This window comes from Salmo trutta, chromosome 14 (genome assembly GCF_901001165.1).
Source record: "Salmo trutta chromosome 14, fSalTru1.1, whole genome shotgun sequence".
In the NCBI taxonomy this organism is placed as follows: Eukaryota; Metazoa; Chordata; class Actinopteri; order Salmoniformes; family Salmonidae; genus Salmo; species Salmo trutta.
This window is the reverse complement of record NC_042970.1, coordinates 60,083,745-60,100,031: the sequence shown is the minus strand read 5'-3', so window position 1 is coordinate 60,100,031 and position 16,287 is coordinate 60,083,745. Positions and strand designations below refer to the sequence as shown.

At 41.1% G+C, this 16,287-nt stretch overlaps 1 protein-coding gene across 1 annotated transcript in view; it reads left to right on the top strand.

Moving 5' to 3' along the window:
- The window catches only part of LOC115208504 (potassium voltage-gated channel subfamily H member 1-like), a 66,478-nt gene extending 53,193 nt beyond the window's left edge, over nt 1-13,285 (top strand). The window contains exon 12 of the mRNA XM_029776616.1: nt 10,833-13,285. Within this exon, the coding sequence (XP_029632476.1) occupies nt 10,833-11,720 (888 nt within the window). The 3' untranslated portion in view covers nt 11,721-13,285. The remainder of the gene's footprint in view (nt 1-10,832) is intronic.
- Nucleotides 13,286-16,287: the final 3,002 nt, after the last annotated feature.

Below are 16,287 nucleotides of genomic sequence, written 5' to 3'. Positions count from 1 at the left end.
TTGCTTTTTTGGTGGGTGTGGCACCTTATCTTTATGGGAACTGCTTAAAAGATAGACTCAGCAATATTTCATCATCAAACAGAGTGGGGTAACTTTTGTCTAGACATCAACAGCAGCATAAATGAAATGACTTCTGCCTTACAGGCATAAACAACAACAATCTGCCAAAACTGATGTCATTGCTGAGTGTACCTTCATCATGCCGAGTCAGTTGTACTGGGTGTTCCACGCTTCATTTGTGACGCTGGGCTTGCTGTTTCACCATAGTTAATCTCTTTCCCAGACACATCCGGCCAATGCTCGCAATATCTGGGGACGAGGTTAAACCATAATTGATTCTCTGTGGAATGTGTCTTAAAAGAACTTTCTTGGACCAAGAGGAAGTGGCCAGTTCCCGGTCTTAATATTTCCTTCCAGGGACAAGTAATTGCACAAAGTGATATTTGACAAATGTTGAATAATTTCTTAATAATGGATTCACCTTGTCCTCCATTTTTATCAAAATGTCCTTGTCTCTCTTTTGTTTGTCTGTAATTTAACCTGTTACTGACTTGTTCCTTACCTGTAAAAATACAAGGCCTCTAAACAAAGTATCAACTACACTATGCTCCATCAGCCTTGTCAAAGTATTATAGAACCCAGGTCGCTTGTATTAAAGACACGCTACGCATTGCTCCAATAGGGTTAGCTCACTTAGGGGGACTTGTAAGGTGGGCTCATTAGCGAGGATCGTTACAATATGACAATCATCATGGTGTTTGAATAGTATATTACAAATGCATAATTTGACAGATTATTATTAATGATGCAGATTCATAGATCATTTTTCAATGTTGCATTTTTTAACAAATGGCCCGCTATGTCTTAAGCTTCTAGACTTTAACCATGGTAGCAATGAGAGCGTTTCTTCATTGACTCTTTACACCCACTCAAACACTCAGAACCTCAAACTTGTAAACCAAGAACATCACTGAAAACCCACAGCATTTTCTATAAAAAAAAATCAAGTACTGAAATTGATTCAACTTCGCTGGAGAAAACACAGCATATTCACGAGGAGGACATAACTTATTCATCAGAAGGTGCTGTTGCTTCATCAAGATGCAATCCTCTGTCCTTGACGTCATCATCCAATTCAAACTTGAGTATAGAGGCAATAGAGGTCATGTTGACTAATACGATGGCTCACTTTTACAGCATATCCTATTATGGTTAGTCACAATCTGCACCCTTAGCCGTGGTGCATGCGGTTTCTCGCTGTCATCAAGGTTATTGCTTTGTTTAGTCTAGAAAAGCTTTCAGGTGCATAAGCCTCTTTAGGCAACCACTGATCCACCGTCCTTTTCAGTTTAGGCAACCAGAGGGATTGATTTGGCTAATGCTATAACCTGCTGTTAGGTATGATACAGGGCAGTGATCATTAGGCACCAAATTGAAGAACTACCTGGACCTGTCCAATTAGAAACGCTCATTGTTGTTTTCTATCGTGTGCCCTAATGAACACGACCCTGGTTCCGCCATAGGGTCGTGAGGCCCATTTCTGTAGGTTATGCCCATGGAAATCAGTAACACACCAGTTGATGGGCCAATTCTGGAGAACCATTATGATAGCTTTTGATGTCTGTCGACAAGCGCCATTTTTCATAGTCCTTTTGCATTAACGCGAGCTGATTAGGCATTTAGACAGTGAATGTCGATAAGGTCAAATATTGATGAGTATAATAAGTCATATTGATTTCAGAAATAAATTGATTGCATAATTGACACAGTAGATAGGTTTCCATCTAATTGGTGACAGATTTTCATGAGAATATTCAAAAATATGCAAATTTTCCACCAAAGTGACTTGTTGCAGATAAAAATGTGTGTGTGATGACGTAGTGCACACAAAATGTACTCTTCACTTAAGTTTAGATGTAATGAATAAAAATATGTCTAATGTGTTTCCATCGCATTTAAGTTGTAGTGGGAGGACCACACACCATGTCATCGCGACTCCAAGTTTACTTTGATATGGTTATTATATCAATATTTGCGCATAAAAGCATTTCCACAGCCATTTCTCGCATAATTAATTTTACTAACACAAAAAGATCCAACCATGTCAAACAAACAAATTATCTGTTGCCATGTATAAAATTGTACCGAAACTTCCTGTTTCCATCACAGCTCTCATGTTTTTTTTGTGTTTTTTTTTACACAGTATGACTTGCATAGAAACCGTGGTTGGAAACGTGGTTTATGTTTAATGAATGAACCATACACTCTGGAGAGACTGGACCAGATTCACCAACAAGAATTTAAATAGCTTCCTACTTGTGTAGTTTATTTTTGTTGGGTGGTTTACTCAGATCGGTTGTGAAAAGGGAATAATTAGGAACATATCCATTGTGGATCTATCTTTACAAAATGAAATGAGCTCTTTCTTAGCAGAGCTACTGAGATATGCAATCTGAATTTATTTTGGAAACTTAATTTCATGCCAGTTTCTAAACCAAATTAAATGACACATGATCAAATGTCTCCAAGGCTGTCGATTACTAGTTTTAAAAAGTAAATGGCAATGCAACTATTGACATTGCAGCATAATCTGAGGTGAGAGAAGTGGAAATGCATAGTATATATAAATGTCACTTTTATCCAAAGCGACATACAGTACAGTGAGTGCATACATTTTCTACATTTGACAAGAGAGCTGCTTTCAACTTGTCTTAGAGTGCCTGCAAGATGGATGTCAAATATGTATGAATCTTTGATATCACCTTTATTTAACTGTTACATCATATTAATTAAATAGTTATGGATGACTCATTCAACCCCACTCCTCGCCCCTGTAACGTTTCGCAGTCCTATCAACTTACCAATTCATAAATGCTTTATCTAGATAGTTGGGGTCCCATTCCAAGTATGGGAAAGCATGCATTACTTTCACGTGAATCATTCATTGATGTGAATGGGAGACTTGCAGGAAAATGTTTGTCAAACCCACAGATCTAAAGTTAGAAATACTGCCCCTTACTGATGTTAATTGTTTCCAAATCTCATTGCACAAACCAAGGCCCTTGAGATTTGCATAAAGTAAAAAAACATGACATTTCAGAAGGGGAAGTAACCTAGGAGGTGAGTGGGGGGGACTCCTTCAGGGCAATGGTCAGATCCTCTTCGGCTTTACCATGAAACAGATTTGTTTTTAAATTATTCCCTTCTGTACCAGAATTCAGAAGGTCAAGGTTAGAAACAGGAAGTGTGAAAGACCTCCAGTATTGCAGTTGAGTACAGCAGCAAGGGGCTTTGCACAAAAAGTGATTAATAGATTAACGCACGAGCTCTGGGAATATAATGTTACAGAGAGACAGTCACTAGTTCGATCACTGTCCATGTGCCAAGAATTTCAATTCGTAATCAGTCATTCAATCAATTAATTTTCATGTGTATATCACTTTTTACAAATGAAGTGGTCGGGGAAAAAAAGCATGGGCCTCAAATCCACAAAGAGCAAAAGGCGACTGGAGTAAAGAAAAACCTTGAGAAGAACTAGACCCTAGATAGGTAAACCCATACTTCTCTGACTGGCTGATCAGATAGTTCAGGATTCATAATATTAACCACCAATGCCAGACAATTATCCTCTAAAAGGCAAAGTCAAAGCAGAGCCTAGCAATGTTGCCAGGACATCATGGTGGAAGCCAGCCAAAAGGGATAAAACACACTACAATCATATTCCCTCATTGTATAGTATTGGGCAATACTTTACTACTACAATACAGTACCTACTACCACATACCACCACTTCCATGTTGTGCTACGATGACTACTACAAAGTACATAACTATTAACAAGATAAGTAACACCAACTTTTTGATCAAAAGACAAATCCTATCACAGGAGGTTGGTGGCACCTTATTCGGGGAGGACAGGCTCGTGGTAATGGCTGGAGCAGTATCAGTGGAATAGTATCAAACGCATGGTTGATGCCATTCCATTCGCTCCGTTCAGCCAATATAATGAGCTGTCCTCTCCTCAGCAGCCTCCATTGAATCCTATGTGTACCACCTCTCCACCCTAGGCTGATTAAACACTAGGTGGGTATTGTCTGTCATCACCAGTCTCTCTCGCCATCTTCTTCCCATTATCTCTTTCTCTTTATTACCCTTTTGTTGTCTCTCCACCCCTCTCACAGCCTCTCCCTTCCCCTGATCGATCTGAAACCCAGCCCTGCTGCATGGGACCCATTCTGCCGCACTGTGCAATAATGATCTCCTGTGTGAGAAATGACCCTGACTCGCTTGAGTAGGCACAATGCCCGTCTTCCACCTGCAATAGCCCATACTGCATCCTCTGCAGTCACTTCACAAGACAGATCTTTTTACATTACACATCTGGATTTACAAAAATAAATCCCTCTACTCTATAAGGTTCTTATGTCTTTTTCACCAATCGAAGATATCTGTATTAAGAAACCCTATGGAAAGGTTGCTGGACAAGTTTCAGCCCATATTACTGATCTTGTGAGAAATGTGGGATACAGGTCTGGGATAAAGGTCTAAATCTAATCTAAGTCTAATACAATAATGTGATGGACTACAGTATTTGTGCTGTATTTCCTAATAACACAGTGATCTACATGATTTCATGACCAGCCGTTTCATATAACATTAAACAACTAGCAACAATAATCCACTCTAAAGCATTTTGTACTAACTACTCTCTTGTTCTTCGTCTATGTTTTATTATACGACCACCAAGAACTTTTAAAATTCCCCTGACCCACATATTAATCCATTGTCACGATTCAATTTCACCAGATGAAATGACTAAATGAAAACCCCACGACTAGGGTAATAAAGATATTGATTACGTGGTTAATGCCAGAATGATTTTGGGAAAGCCTCTGCAGTCTGCATGACCACATTTAATCATGATCTGAGAAAGGTCTTATTACTAACACAAGACACAGATTGATGGACACATTTGATTGTTAGCCATACTGCATCTCAAATAGTCTCATGGTCATGAACAAATTAATATTAACTGAATGAATCTGTCACATTCCTAGAGACGGATAAAGATGGAGACAGTTATGGGCAATGCGGCGACTTCTTGTAGCCATGATAAGACGACATATTACAGGTGTAATTTACTGAAGATGGTGGAGCTGGAACACTTCAGCTGTAGTGCTGGCATAATTACCGTATAACCGAAGGGTTATGGATGAAGACCGTCATGAAAATAAAAGTTACTTCAAATAAAAGTTAAGTACGGTGAAATGCCTTTCTTGCAAGCTCTAAACCCAACAATGCAGTAATCAATATCAAATGTAGTACTAAAATAACATTAATACAAACAAAATAAGAACATGAGATGTAAGCTAGCTATATACTGGGTCAGTTCCAATACATGTGCAGGGATACTGGAGAAGTAGATACAGTGCCTTCAGAAAGTATTCATACCCCTTGACATTTTGTGTTGTGTTACAGCCTTAATTCAACATTTATTACATTGATTTCTCACCAATCTACACACAATAACCCATAATGACAAAGTGAAAACATGTTGAGCAAATTTATTGAAAATGAAATACATAAATCTAATTTCCATAAGTATTCACACCCCTGGGTCAATATGTTAGAATCACCTTTGGCAGAGCTTTGCACACCTGGATTGTACAATATTTGCCAATGTATTATTTTCAAATATTGGCCTGTTGGAAACTATAACTCCCTACTGCCATCGCACAGTTCAGCCGAGATATGATTTATCTGTAGAGAAACTGTGCAATGTGCACATTGAGCTCACAGAAGAAAAAAAATGAAATGGAATTAAAATAATTGAACCGACGTTGGTTAATTGCTCAGCACTACCTTTTAGCCATACTGAATCATTCCTCAGGTCAAGCAATTCTCAGCTCTCTGGTCTGCCGAAAATACAAAAGATCTGATTGGCTGTTCAGGGGATTGTGCTTTATGAATACATAAATGTAATTTGCACTGTGGGATAGTCTCTGCCTTTTGGAGCAGCCTTTGGAGAAGAGTCTGAATGTGTATTAGTCATGGACAGCCTCTGTTTGAATGGACAGCTAAAGATGCATTTGCAGGCTTTGAGACAGAAAGTTGTTGGGTTTTGATTGTGACCAGTGCTTTGCCTAAATCTGGCAAGTTTGGGGAAAAAAGCATTGCTTAAAACATTTAGATAGGCATTGGGTCAATGTTAACCTCACCCACTTCACTCTAAAATATCTGATGCGACGAGAACCAATTAATGTCAGTTACTTGGTTAAACTAATACAATTTCATGGTTTCAAATAAATGCTCCCAAAACCATACATGTACTCATAGCCACAGGAAGTAGGGGTGCTGCAGCAACCCTTGAAAAATCTTTATTATTATATAGATATTTACAAAACTAGTGCACTGGGCCTTTAATATTCTTGTATTAGCAGACCGATATAAGATTTATCCTTTTGATTACGTTTCCTATCCCCAACATTACTTATTTATGCGTTTGTATTATTTTATGTGTCACCTGCCATGATTTCAATGTGGTTCAATATATTCATCCATTTTAAAAGGGGCCACACATTGCATTTCCACTGCCTTGATATATAACTATGGTGAGGGGAAGCTGCTTTACTTTTTGCTGCTATTGCTTTGTGTTTGTGCTGAGCGCAGCTAAATAAAGACCACTGTGGTACATAAACACAATGCAGACTTCTTTTTCCCGTGAGCTTCCAGCTGGCAATTCAAAATGTAATAAATAAATAAATGAGACAAACAAAACCCGCACTGATATTTTTAGGGCAGTGAGCAGTTGTGTCCTCGACGATAACGTGCTAGTTCTACATATTTATAATAATGATGTTGCACAATATTACCTACATTTTATCTAATTAAACATTACCACTTCCAAACTCTCCACGATTGAGATTTGAATTACAGTCAAACCTGGTTAGTCAGTGCCAACTTCCCCTATGAGGCATTAACTATTCCCAAATGCCAACACTTTATTGTTCCAACACTTTTGTTTCATGAAAGAATTACTGTACCTCTTTCTTAGCACATCACCACCATCTGACCCTCCATGTCAAATAACATTATAGAAAAATGGGGCTGTTTTTCATGGTTCGGGCTCTAGGCCCTTTAGGTTCCAGTAAAAAGGGAAATCTTAACGCTACAGCATACAATTACATTTTAGATGATTCTGTGCTTTTATTTATAAAAAATAAAAGAAATCACCTTTATTTAACCAGGTAGGCTAGTTGAGAACAAGTTCTCATTTACAACTGCGACCTGGCCAAGATAAAGCAAAGCAGTGTGACACAAACAACAACACAGAGTTACACATGGAATAAACAAGCGTACAGTCAATTACACAATAGAAAAAAAGAAAGTCTATATACAGTGTGTGCAAATGGCGTGAGGAGGTAGGCAATAAATAGGCCATAGTAGCGAAGTTATTACAATTTAGCAGATTAACACTGGAGTGATAAATGAGTAGATGATGATGTGAAAGTAGAGATACTGGTGTGCAAAAGAGCAGAAAAGTAAATAAAAACAATATGGGGATGAAGTAGGTAGACTGGGTGGGCTATTTACAGATGGACTATGTACAGCTGCAGTGATCAGTTAGCTGCTCAGATAGCTGATGTTTAAAGTTAGTGAGGGAAATATAAGTCTCCAGCTTCAGCGATTTTTGCAATTCATTCCAGTCACTGGCAGCAGAGAACTGGAAGGAAAGGCGGCCAAAGGAGGTGTTGGCTTTGGGGATGACCAGTGAGATATACCTGCTGGAGCGCGTGCCACGGGTGGGTGTTGTTATTGTGACCAGTGAGCTGAGATAAGGCGGAGCTTTACCTAGCAAAGACTTATAGATGACCTGGAGCCAGTGGGTCTGGTGACGAATATGTAGCGAGGGCCAGCCGATTAGAGCATACAGGTCGCAGTGGTGGGTGGTATATGGGGCTTTGGTGACAAAACGGCACTGTGACAGACTGCATCCAGTTTGCTGAGTAGAGTGTTGGAGGCTATTTTGTAAATGACATCGCCGAAGTCGAGGATCGTTAGGATAGTCAGTTTTACTAGGGTATGTTTGGCGGCATGAGTCAAGGAGGCTTTGTTGCTGAATAGAAAGCCGATTCTAGATTTAATTTTGGATTGAAGATGTTTAATATGAGTCTGGAAGGAGAGTTTGCAGTCTAGCCAGACACCTAGGTATTTGTAGTTGTCCACATATTCTAAGTCAGAACCGTCCAGAGTAGTGATGCTAGTCGGGCGGGCGGGCGGGCGGGTGCGGGCAGCGAACGGTTGAAAAGCATGCATTTAGTTTTACTAGCGTTTAAGAGCAGTTGGAGGCCACGGAAGGAGTGTTGTATGGCATTGAAGCTCGTTTGAAGGTTTGTTAACACAGTGTCCAAAGAAGGGCCAGATGTATATAGAATTGTATCTGCCTAGAGGTGGATCAGGGAATCACCCGCAGCAAGAGCGACATCGTTGATATATACAGAGAAAAGAGAATTGAACCTTGTGGTACCCCCATAGAGACTGCCAGAGGTCCGGACAACAGGCCCTCCGATTTGACACACTGAACTCTGTCTGAGAAGTAGTTGGTGAACCAGGCGAGGCAGTCATTTGAGAAACCAAGGCTGTTGAGTATGCCGATAAGAATGCGGTGATTGACAGAGTCGAAAGCCTTAGCCAGGTCGATGAAGACGACTGTACTGTACAATCTTTTATCGATGGCAGTTATGATATCGTTTAGTACCTTGAGCATGGCTGAGGTGCACCGGTGACCAGCTCGGAAACCGGATTGCACAGCGAAGAAGGTACGGTGAGATTCGAAATGGTCAGTGATCTGTATGTTAACTTAGCTTTCGAAGACTTTAGAAAGGCAGGGCAGGATGGATATAGGTCTATGACAGTTTGGGTCTAGAGTGTCACCCCCTTTGAAGAGGGGGATGACTGCGGCAGCTTTCCAATCTTTAGGAATCTCGGACGATACAAAAGAGAAGTTGAACAGACTGGTAATAGGGGTTGCAACAATGGCGGCGGATAATTTTAGAAAGAGAGGGTCCAGATTGTCTAGCCCAGCTGATTTGTACGGGTCCAGGTTTTGCAGCTCTGTCAGAACATCTGCTATCTGGATTTGGGTGAAGGAGAAGCTGGGGAGGCTTGGGCAAGTAGCTGCGGGGGGTGCGGAGCTGTTGGCCGAGGTTGAGGTAGCCAGGAGGAAAGTATGGCCAGCCGTAGAGAAATGCTTATTGAAATTCTCGATTATTGTGGATTTATCAGTAGTGACAGTGTTACCTAGCCTCAGTGCAGTGGGCAGCTGGGAGGAGGTGCTCTTGTTCTCCATGGACTTTACAGTGTCCCAAAACTTTTTGGAGTAAGAGCTACAGGATGCAAATTTCTGTTTGAAAAAGCTAGCCTTTGCTTTTCTGATTGACTGCGTGTATTGGTTCCTGACTTCCCTGAACACTTGCATATCGCGGGGACTATTTGATGCTATTGCAGTCTGCCACTGGATGTTTTTGTGCTGGTCGAGGGCAGTCAGGTCTGGAGTGAACCAAGGGCTATATCTGTTCTTAGTTCTACATTTTTTGAAAGGGGCATGCTTATTTAAGATGGTGAGGAAATTACTTTTAAAGAACGACCAGGCATCCTCGACTGACGGGATGAGGTCAATATCCTTCCAGGATTCCCGGGCCAGGTCGATTAGAAAGGCCTGCTCGCAGAAGTGTTTTAGGGAGTGTTTGACAGTGATGAGGGGTGGTCGTTTGACCGTGGATCCATAGCAGATGCAGGCAATGAGGCAGTGATCACTGAGATCCTGATTGAAAACAGCAGAAGTGTATTTGGAGGGCAAATTAGTCAGGATGATATCTATGAGGGTGACCATGTTTACAGATTTTGGGTTGTACCTGGTGGGTTCCTTGATAATTTGTGTGAGATTGAGGGCATCTAGCTTAGATTGTAGGACTGCCGAGGTGTTAAGCATATCCCAGTTTAGGTCACCTAACAGAACGAACTCTGAAGATAGATGAGGGGCAATCAATTCACATTCGTCTTTCAACTTTGTGGCAACAGTTTGGGGAAGGCCCCTTCCTGTTTCAGCATGACAATGCCCCTGTGCACAAAGCGAGGTCCATACAGAAATGGTTTGTCGAGATCGATGTGGAAGAACTTGACTGGCCTGCACAGACCCCATCAAACTTTGGAACGCCGACTGCGAGCCAGTCCTAATTGCCCAACATCAGTGCCCGACCTCACTAATGCTCGTGTGGCTGAATTGAAGCAAGTTCCCACAGCAATGTTCCAACAACTAGTGGAAAGCCTTCCCAAAAGTGTGGAGGCTGTTATAGCAGCAAAGGGGGACCAACTCCATATTAATGCCCATGATTTTGGAATGAGATATTCGACGAGCATACTTTTGGTCATGTAGTGTATGTTTGGAGGCTGAGGGACATTATGCTATTTTCCTTTAGTTTAGAAACGTTTAAGTCAGTGCTGCCCAACCCTCTTCCTGGAGATCTACTGTCCTGTAGGTTTTCAGTCCAACCCTAATTTAGCATATCTGATTCAGCTAGTTAAGGTCTTGTTGAGCAGCTAATTAATAGAATCAGGTGTGTTAAATTAGGGTTGCACTGAAAACCCACAGGACGGTGGATCTCCAGGAAGAGGGTTGGGCAGCCCTGGTTTAAGTCATAAGTGTCCAAAGAAATACTTAAAGTTAAATATTTAAAGGGTATCGCATTTAGATGTAATGCAGCAAATGTCATTTTGGACCCAAAGAATTTGATGGGCTTGATCCCAACCTGATGTTCTGATTTCTTGTTACAGATCGTGTTCCGGAAGATCAGTGATGTGAAACGTGAGGAAGAGGAGATGCTCAAGAGGAATAATGAGGCCCCTCTGAACCTTCCTCCGGACCACCCTGTCCGTCGCCTCTTCCAGCGCTTCCGGCAGCAGAGGGAGGCGCGACTAGCAGCAGAGCGAGCTAGTCAGGGGGAGCCACCAGACGTGGAGAAGGGCACAATCCACCTGGAGCAAACCAAGATCCATGAGGTCCTCGCCTCCACCAGCATCATCATGGTGACCGAGAGCCCTGCCACTCCCACAGCTTCGTCCACATTGTCATCTTTGTCCTCCAAGCCCTCTAGCCGAGTCATGCTTCATGCCCCTGCCATCCAAAATGGCAACCTCGTAGGCTGCAAGTCCGCAGAGCCTGCGCCAAAGACCAAAAAGGGCTGGGGTCGTTTCAAGGAGTCCGTTGTGAAAGCAGAGTCATGGAGCAGCGTTTCTAAGGCCGAGTCCATGGAGACCTTGCCGGACAGGACTAAGTCCCATAACGAGATGTCTCTCAAGAAGACGGACTCTTGTGACAGCGGTATTACTAAGAGCGACCTGCGCTTAGATAACGTGGGTGACGCCCGCACTCCACAGGACCGGAGCCCTGTGCAGTCAAAAGGGAAGCTGGTTGTCTGTCCTATACCCGTACAGACCATGCACGCCTCTTTCCTGGAGCTGAAGCAGGAACTTAGGGGAGACATCGGGTCTCTTAATGGCCGCATGGCGGTGGTGGAGGCACAGCTGGCCGAGATGCTTCAACTGCTAAAATCGAAAAAGGCCTCTAGTTCGAGAAAGCCCTCTCGCTCATCCAGTTTCTTTGAGATGTCACGACCGGCATCCCCCGATTCCGATAAGGACGACAGCTTCTCACAATCTTGACACTGCATGTTTTGGCAGTCTATGCAGTGTTTCCCAACTCCAGTCCCTGATTACCCCCAACAATACACTTTTTTGTTGTAGCCCCAGACAAGCACACCTGATTCAACTTGTTAATTATCAAGCCCTCAATGAGTTGAATCAGGTGAGTTTGTCCGGTGCTACACCAAAAATGTGTGCTGTTGGCGGTACTCAAACTGGAGTTGTGAAACATTGGTCTATGGGACTTGAAGTGAATACATCCTAGAGTTCATCCAGGAGCTGGCTGCGGTGTCGCAAAAATCTGAAAGAGGTTTTGTGAAGACTTGGGCAATAAGATGTTACCAAATTAGTACAGATGAGTAATGAGGGATTTTCTTACCCTTTTTTTATTATTATTATTATTAGATATAAGGGTAATCTGGATTTTAAAAAATGCACATCTGGATTATCTCTGCACCTTGAGGTACATACTGTGTGATATTCCATGGATCTACTTTTGTAGGGGTTCAAACTGTAAACAACATAAATAACACATTTGTTGTCGAATTTCTTTTCAATTGGACTCGGTTTAGTTTTAACTTGGTCACACATTTCTCATGGTAAAATGACTAAACCCTTGAGGTTTTCATAAAATCTGTGCACTCATAATTGAAATTAGCAATAATATTTTATTGCATTTATATAGTTTTTCACCAGGTCTCAAAGCGCTTCACTTTGCAGGGGGTGTTGTGGCCATGATAACATGAACAGTGTGGAGCAACAGCGAGGATGCACATATCTAAAATGGCATTGTCCATAAATGGATTTGCTTTCGTTATAGTTTGTCAACGGTTAATGCATTACTGGGATGAAGTAGAATCTTGTAAATAATGATAGATTGTTATGTTGGATATCCATCGGGTACATGTACAGTACATGAGCACAGTTGCACAATATGAAAGTGTACCATGTGTGGTATAATTTCATTGGGAAAGCTGGATATTTAGAATTTTTGTGTGTGTTAAATGTCCTCGCATGATAACATGTTTGGTCATTATAATACGGTATATTGCAAAATTTAAGTTACACCAAAAATACATGTTTGAGCCATTTCTAAAGTAGGCGTTTTCACCCCATCCAACTGTTATGTTATTTGGTTTTGTCCAGTCAACAACCAAACAAATGTTTGCTATGCTAGCTCAAAGCACGCATTTGCAATAACTGCAAACTTGTTTAGTAACGCAAATTTACACAAAAATACCTTGAAAGCAGTGTGGCTTGTTATTTACGCCATTGCTCTCTCTTTGTATTAAAATGAGGGAAAAATCATGGATTGTGAACTGTCAGTGTATGGTGGAAACCATGGCACCTTTTCAACCAACGTCCATCCTAAATTGTCATGGGAAGAAGTCAAATCTCGACTATGAAACCTTTGTGCATTTCTGGACATCACTGTTGATTATAATATGCAAAGTATTGCCATTTATATTGTGTCTGTAGCATTTCTATTGCAATGTTAAAGGAGTAAAATGAGATACTTGTACAGACAGGTCCAGAATTATTGGAACCCTTGATAAAGATGAGGAAAAATAAATAATACATACTGAGCTATATTGTATGCCAAACAAAATTTGGGAAAATTATATATTTTATACTAATACCATTGCTCAGAGAAAGAGATTTTGTTTGACAAAAAAAAAGATAGGGGTCAAAATGATTGGCACCCCCGTTTTTAATACTCTGGCACCCTCCCCCTTTCGAGGATAATGGCACTGAGCCTTTTCTGAAATGTTTTATGAGATTGGAGAACACATTGGGAGGGATCTTAGACCATTCCTCTATATGGAATCTTTCCAGATCCTTGATATCCTTTGTCTGCGCTTATGGACTGCCGTCTTCAATTCAAACCACAGTATTCATTGGGGTTCAAGTCCATAGACAGATGGCCATTGCAAAATATTGATTTTGTGGTCAATTAACCATTTCCTTTGTGTATTTTGATATGCGCTTGGGGTTATTGTCTTGCTGGAAGAGCCACTTGCGGCCAAGTTTCATCCTCTTGGGAGAGGCAACCAGGTTTTTGGGATAAAATGCCCTAGTACTTGGTAAAGTTCATGATGCCGTTGACATTAACAAGGGCCCCAGGACCAGAGGAAGCAAAATAGCTCATAACATCAAAAGATCCACCACCATAAAGTAGGTATGAGGTTATTTTCTTTTCTGCATATGCATTCTTTTGATGCCAAACCCACCACTCCTGTGCATGGCCAAAGAGCTCTACTTATGTAATCTGACCATCCTCAGGTTCAAATCCAAGTGCCAATGCAAACTCCCAAGCGTTTCCCTTGTGTGTTGTTCTCAATTAAGTTTTTTTCTGGCAACCCTTCCAAAAAGCCTATTGGCATGGAGTCTAATAGATTTGAAGACTTACTTGGTGACCCGAAGATGTTCTGTAATTCTCCAAATTTGGCTCTAGATTTTTCTTTACATCCCAAACCATCTTCCTTACTGTGTGTGGGGACAAGATACACATGCTTCCAATATCAGGCAGGTTTATCACTGTTCCAGAAGTTTTAAACCTCCTAATTGTTGGCATAATAGTGGTAAGTGGTAATTTTTTTGTACTCATTGTGAGTTCTTCGCCTTTTCCCATGGTGATGGATGATACATTTACATGCGTGTTACCTAATTTTTATACTCCAGTAAAACAGGGAGCCATGGAAGACCACAATACAGTTATTTAAGGTGAGATTAATTTAAAAAAGTAGAATGTTAATGCAGATTGTTTGTTTTCATAAGAATCTTTCGGGGTGCCATTTATCTTTTTGAGATATATTATTTCTCTGAGCAATTGTATTAGTATAAAATAATGTAAAAATTTTAGCATACATTATAGCTCAGCATTTGTATTTACAGTGCGTTCGGAAAGTATTCAGACCCTTTGACTTTTTCTACATTTCATTACAACCTTATTCTAAAATGGATTAAATTGTTTTTTTCCCCTCATCAATCTACACACAATACCCCATAATGACAAAGCAGAAACAGGTTTTTAGAAATGTTTGCAAATGTATAAAACAACAACTGAAATATTACATTTACATAAGTATTCAGACCCTTAACGCAGTACTTTGTTGAAGCACCTTTTGCAGCGATTACTGCCTTGAGTCTTCTCCCATTTTTCTCTGCAGATTCTCTCAAGCTGAGATGGGTAGCACCGCTGCACAGCTATTTTCAGGTCTCTCCCAAGATGTTAGATTGGTCCTGAGTGCTCTGGAGCAGGTTTTCATTAAGGATCTCTGTACTTTGCTCTGTTCATTTTTGCCTCGATCCTGACTAGTCTCCCAGTCCCTGCCGCTGAAAAACATCCCCACAACATGATGCTGCCACCACCATGCTTCACCATAGGGATGGTGCCAGGTTTCCTCCAGACGTGACACTTGGCATTTGGCCAAAGAGTTCAAGCTTGGTTTAATCAGACCAGAGAATCTTGTTTCTCATGGTCTGAGAGTCCTTTAGGTGCCTTTTGGCAAAACTCCAAGTGGGCTGTCATGTACCTTTTACTGGAGGAGTGGCTTCCGTCTGGCCACTACCATAAAAGGCCTGATTGGTAGAGTGCTGCAGAGATAGTTTTCCTTCTGGAAGGCTCTCCCATCTCTACAGAGGAACTCTGGAGCTCCGTCAGAGTGACCATCGGGTTCTTGGTCACCTCCCTGACCAACGCCCTTCTCCCCCGATTGCTCAGTTTGGCCGGGCGGCCAGCTCTAGGAAGAGTCTTGGGGGTTCTAAACTTCTTCCGTTTAAGAATGATGGAGACCACCGTGTTCATTTCTGCAGTTTCAATGCTGCAGAAATGTTTTTGTACCCTTCCCCAGATCTGTGCCTCGACACAATCCTGTCTCTGAGGACCACCGAAAATGTATTCGACCTCATGGCTTGATTTTTGCTCTGACATGCACTGTCAACTGTGGGACCTTATATATAGACATTAGTGTGCCTTTTCAAATCATGTCCAATCAATTGAATTTACCACAGGTGGACACCAATCAAGTTGTAGAAACATCTCAAGGATGATCAATGGAAACAGGATGCACCTGAGCTCAATTGGGTCTAATAGCAAAAGGTCTGAATCCAAAATGTGGAATAGAGTCTGAATAGTTTCCGAATGCACGGTATACCGTCTTTTTTGCTTATCTTTATCAAGGGTGCTAATAATTTTGCATATAATGTATAAGGAATATAAAATCAGGAAATAGTTGCACTTTTGCCATTTAAAGAAACATTGTAGTCTATGCATGAGAACTGCATCTGAATTTGTATTTTCCTTGAGCAATTATAAAAAGACATTGAAAATGAATCAGTATCTCCCATTGCTGGCCCTTGACACTCCCTTTCTACACATTTGTTATTCATGGAATAACACCAATAATTAAAATTAGAAAACAAATTGGATTCAACTCATTTAACCCTGGATTTGCATCGTCTATGTCTTTCCTGCAGCCTTGTTTGTTGTGCACATGTTGCACCACAATGTTTGTACTTGACCTTAAAACTGTAATGACAATGTATGCACTGTTCTAAAATGTCAGATTTGGAGGAATACTAATAA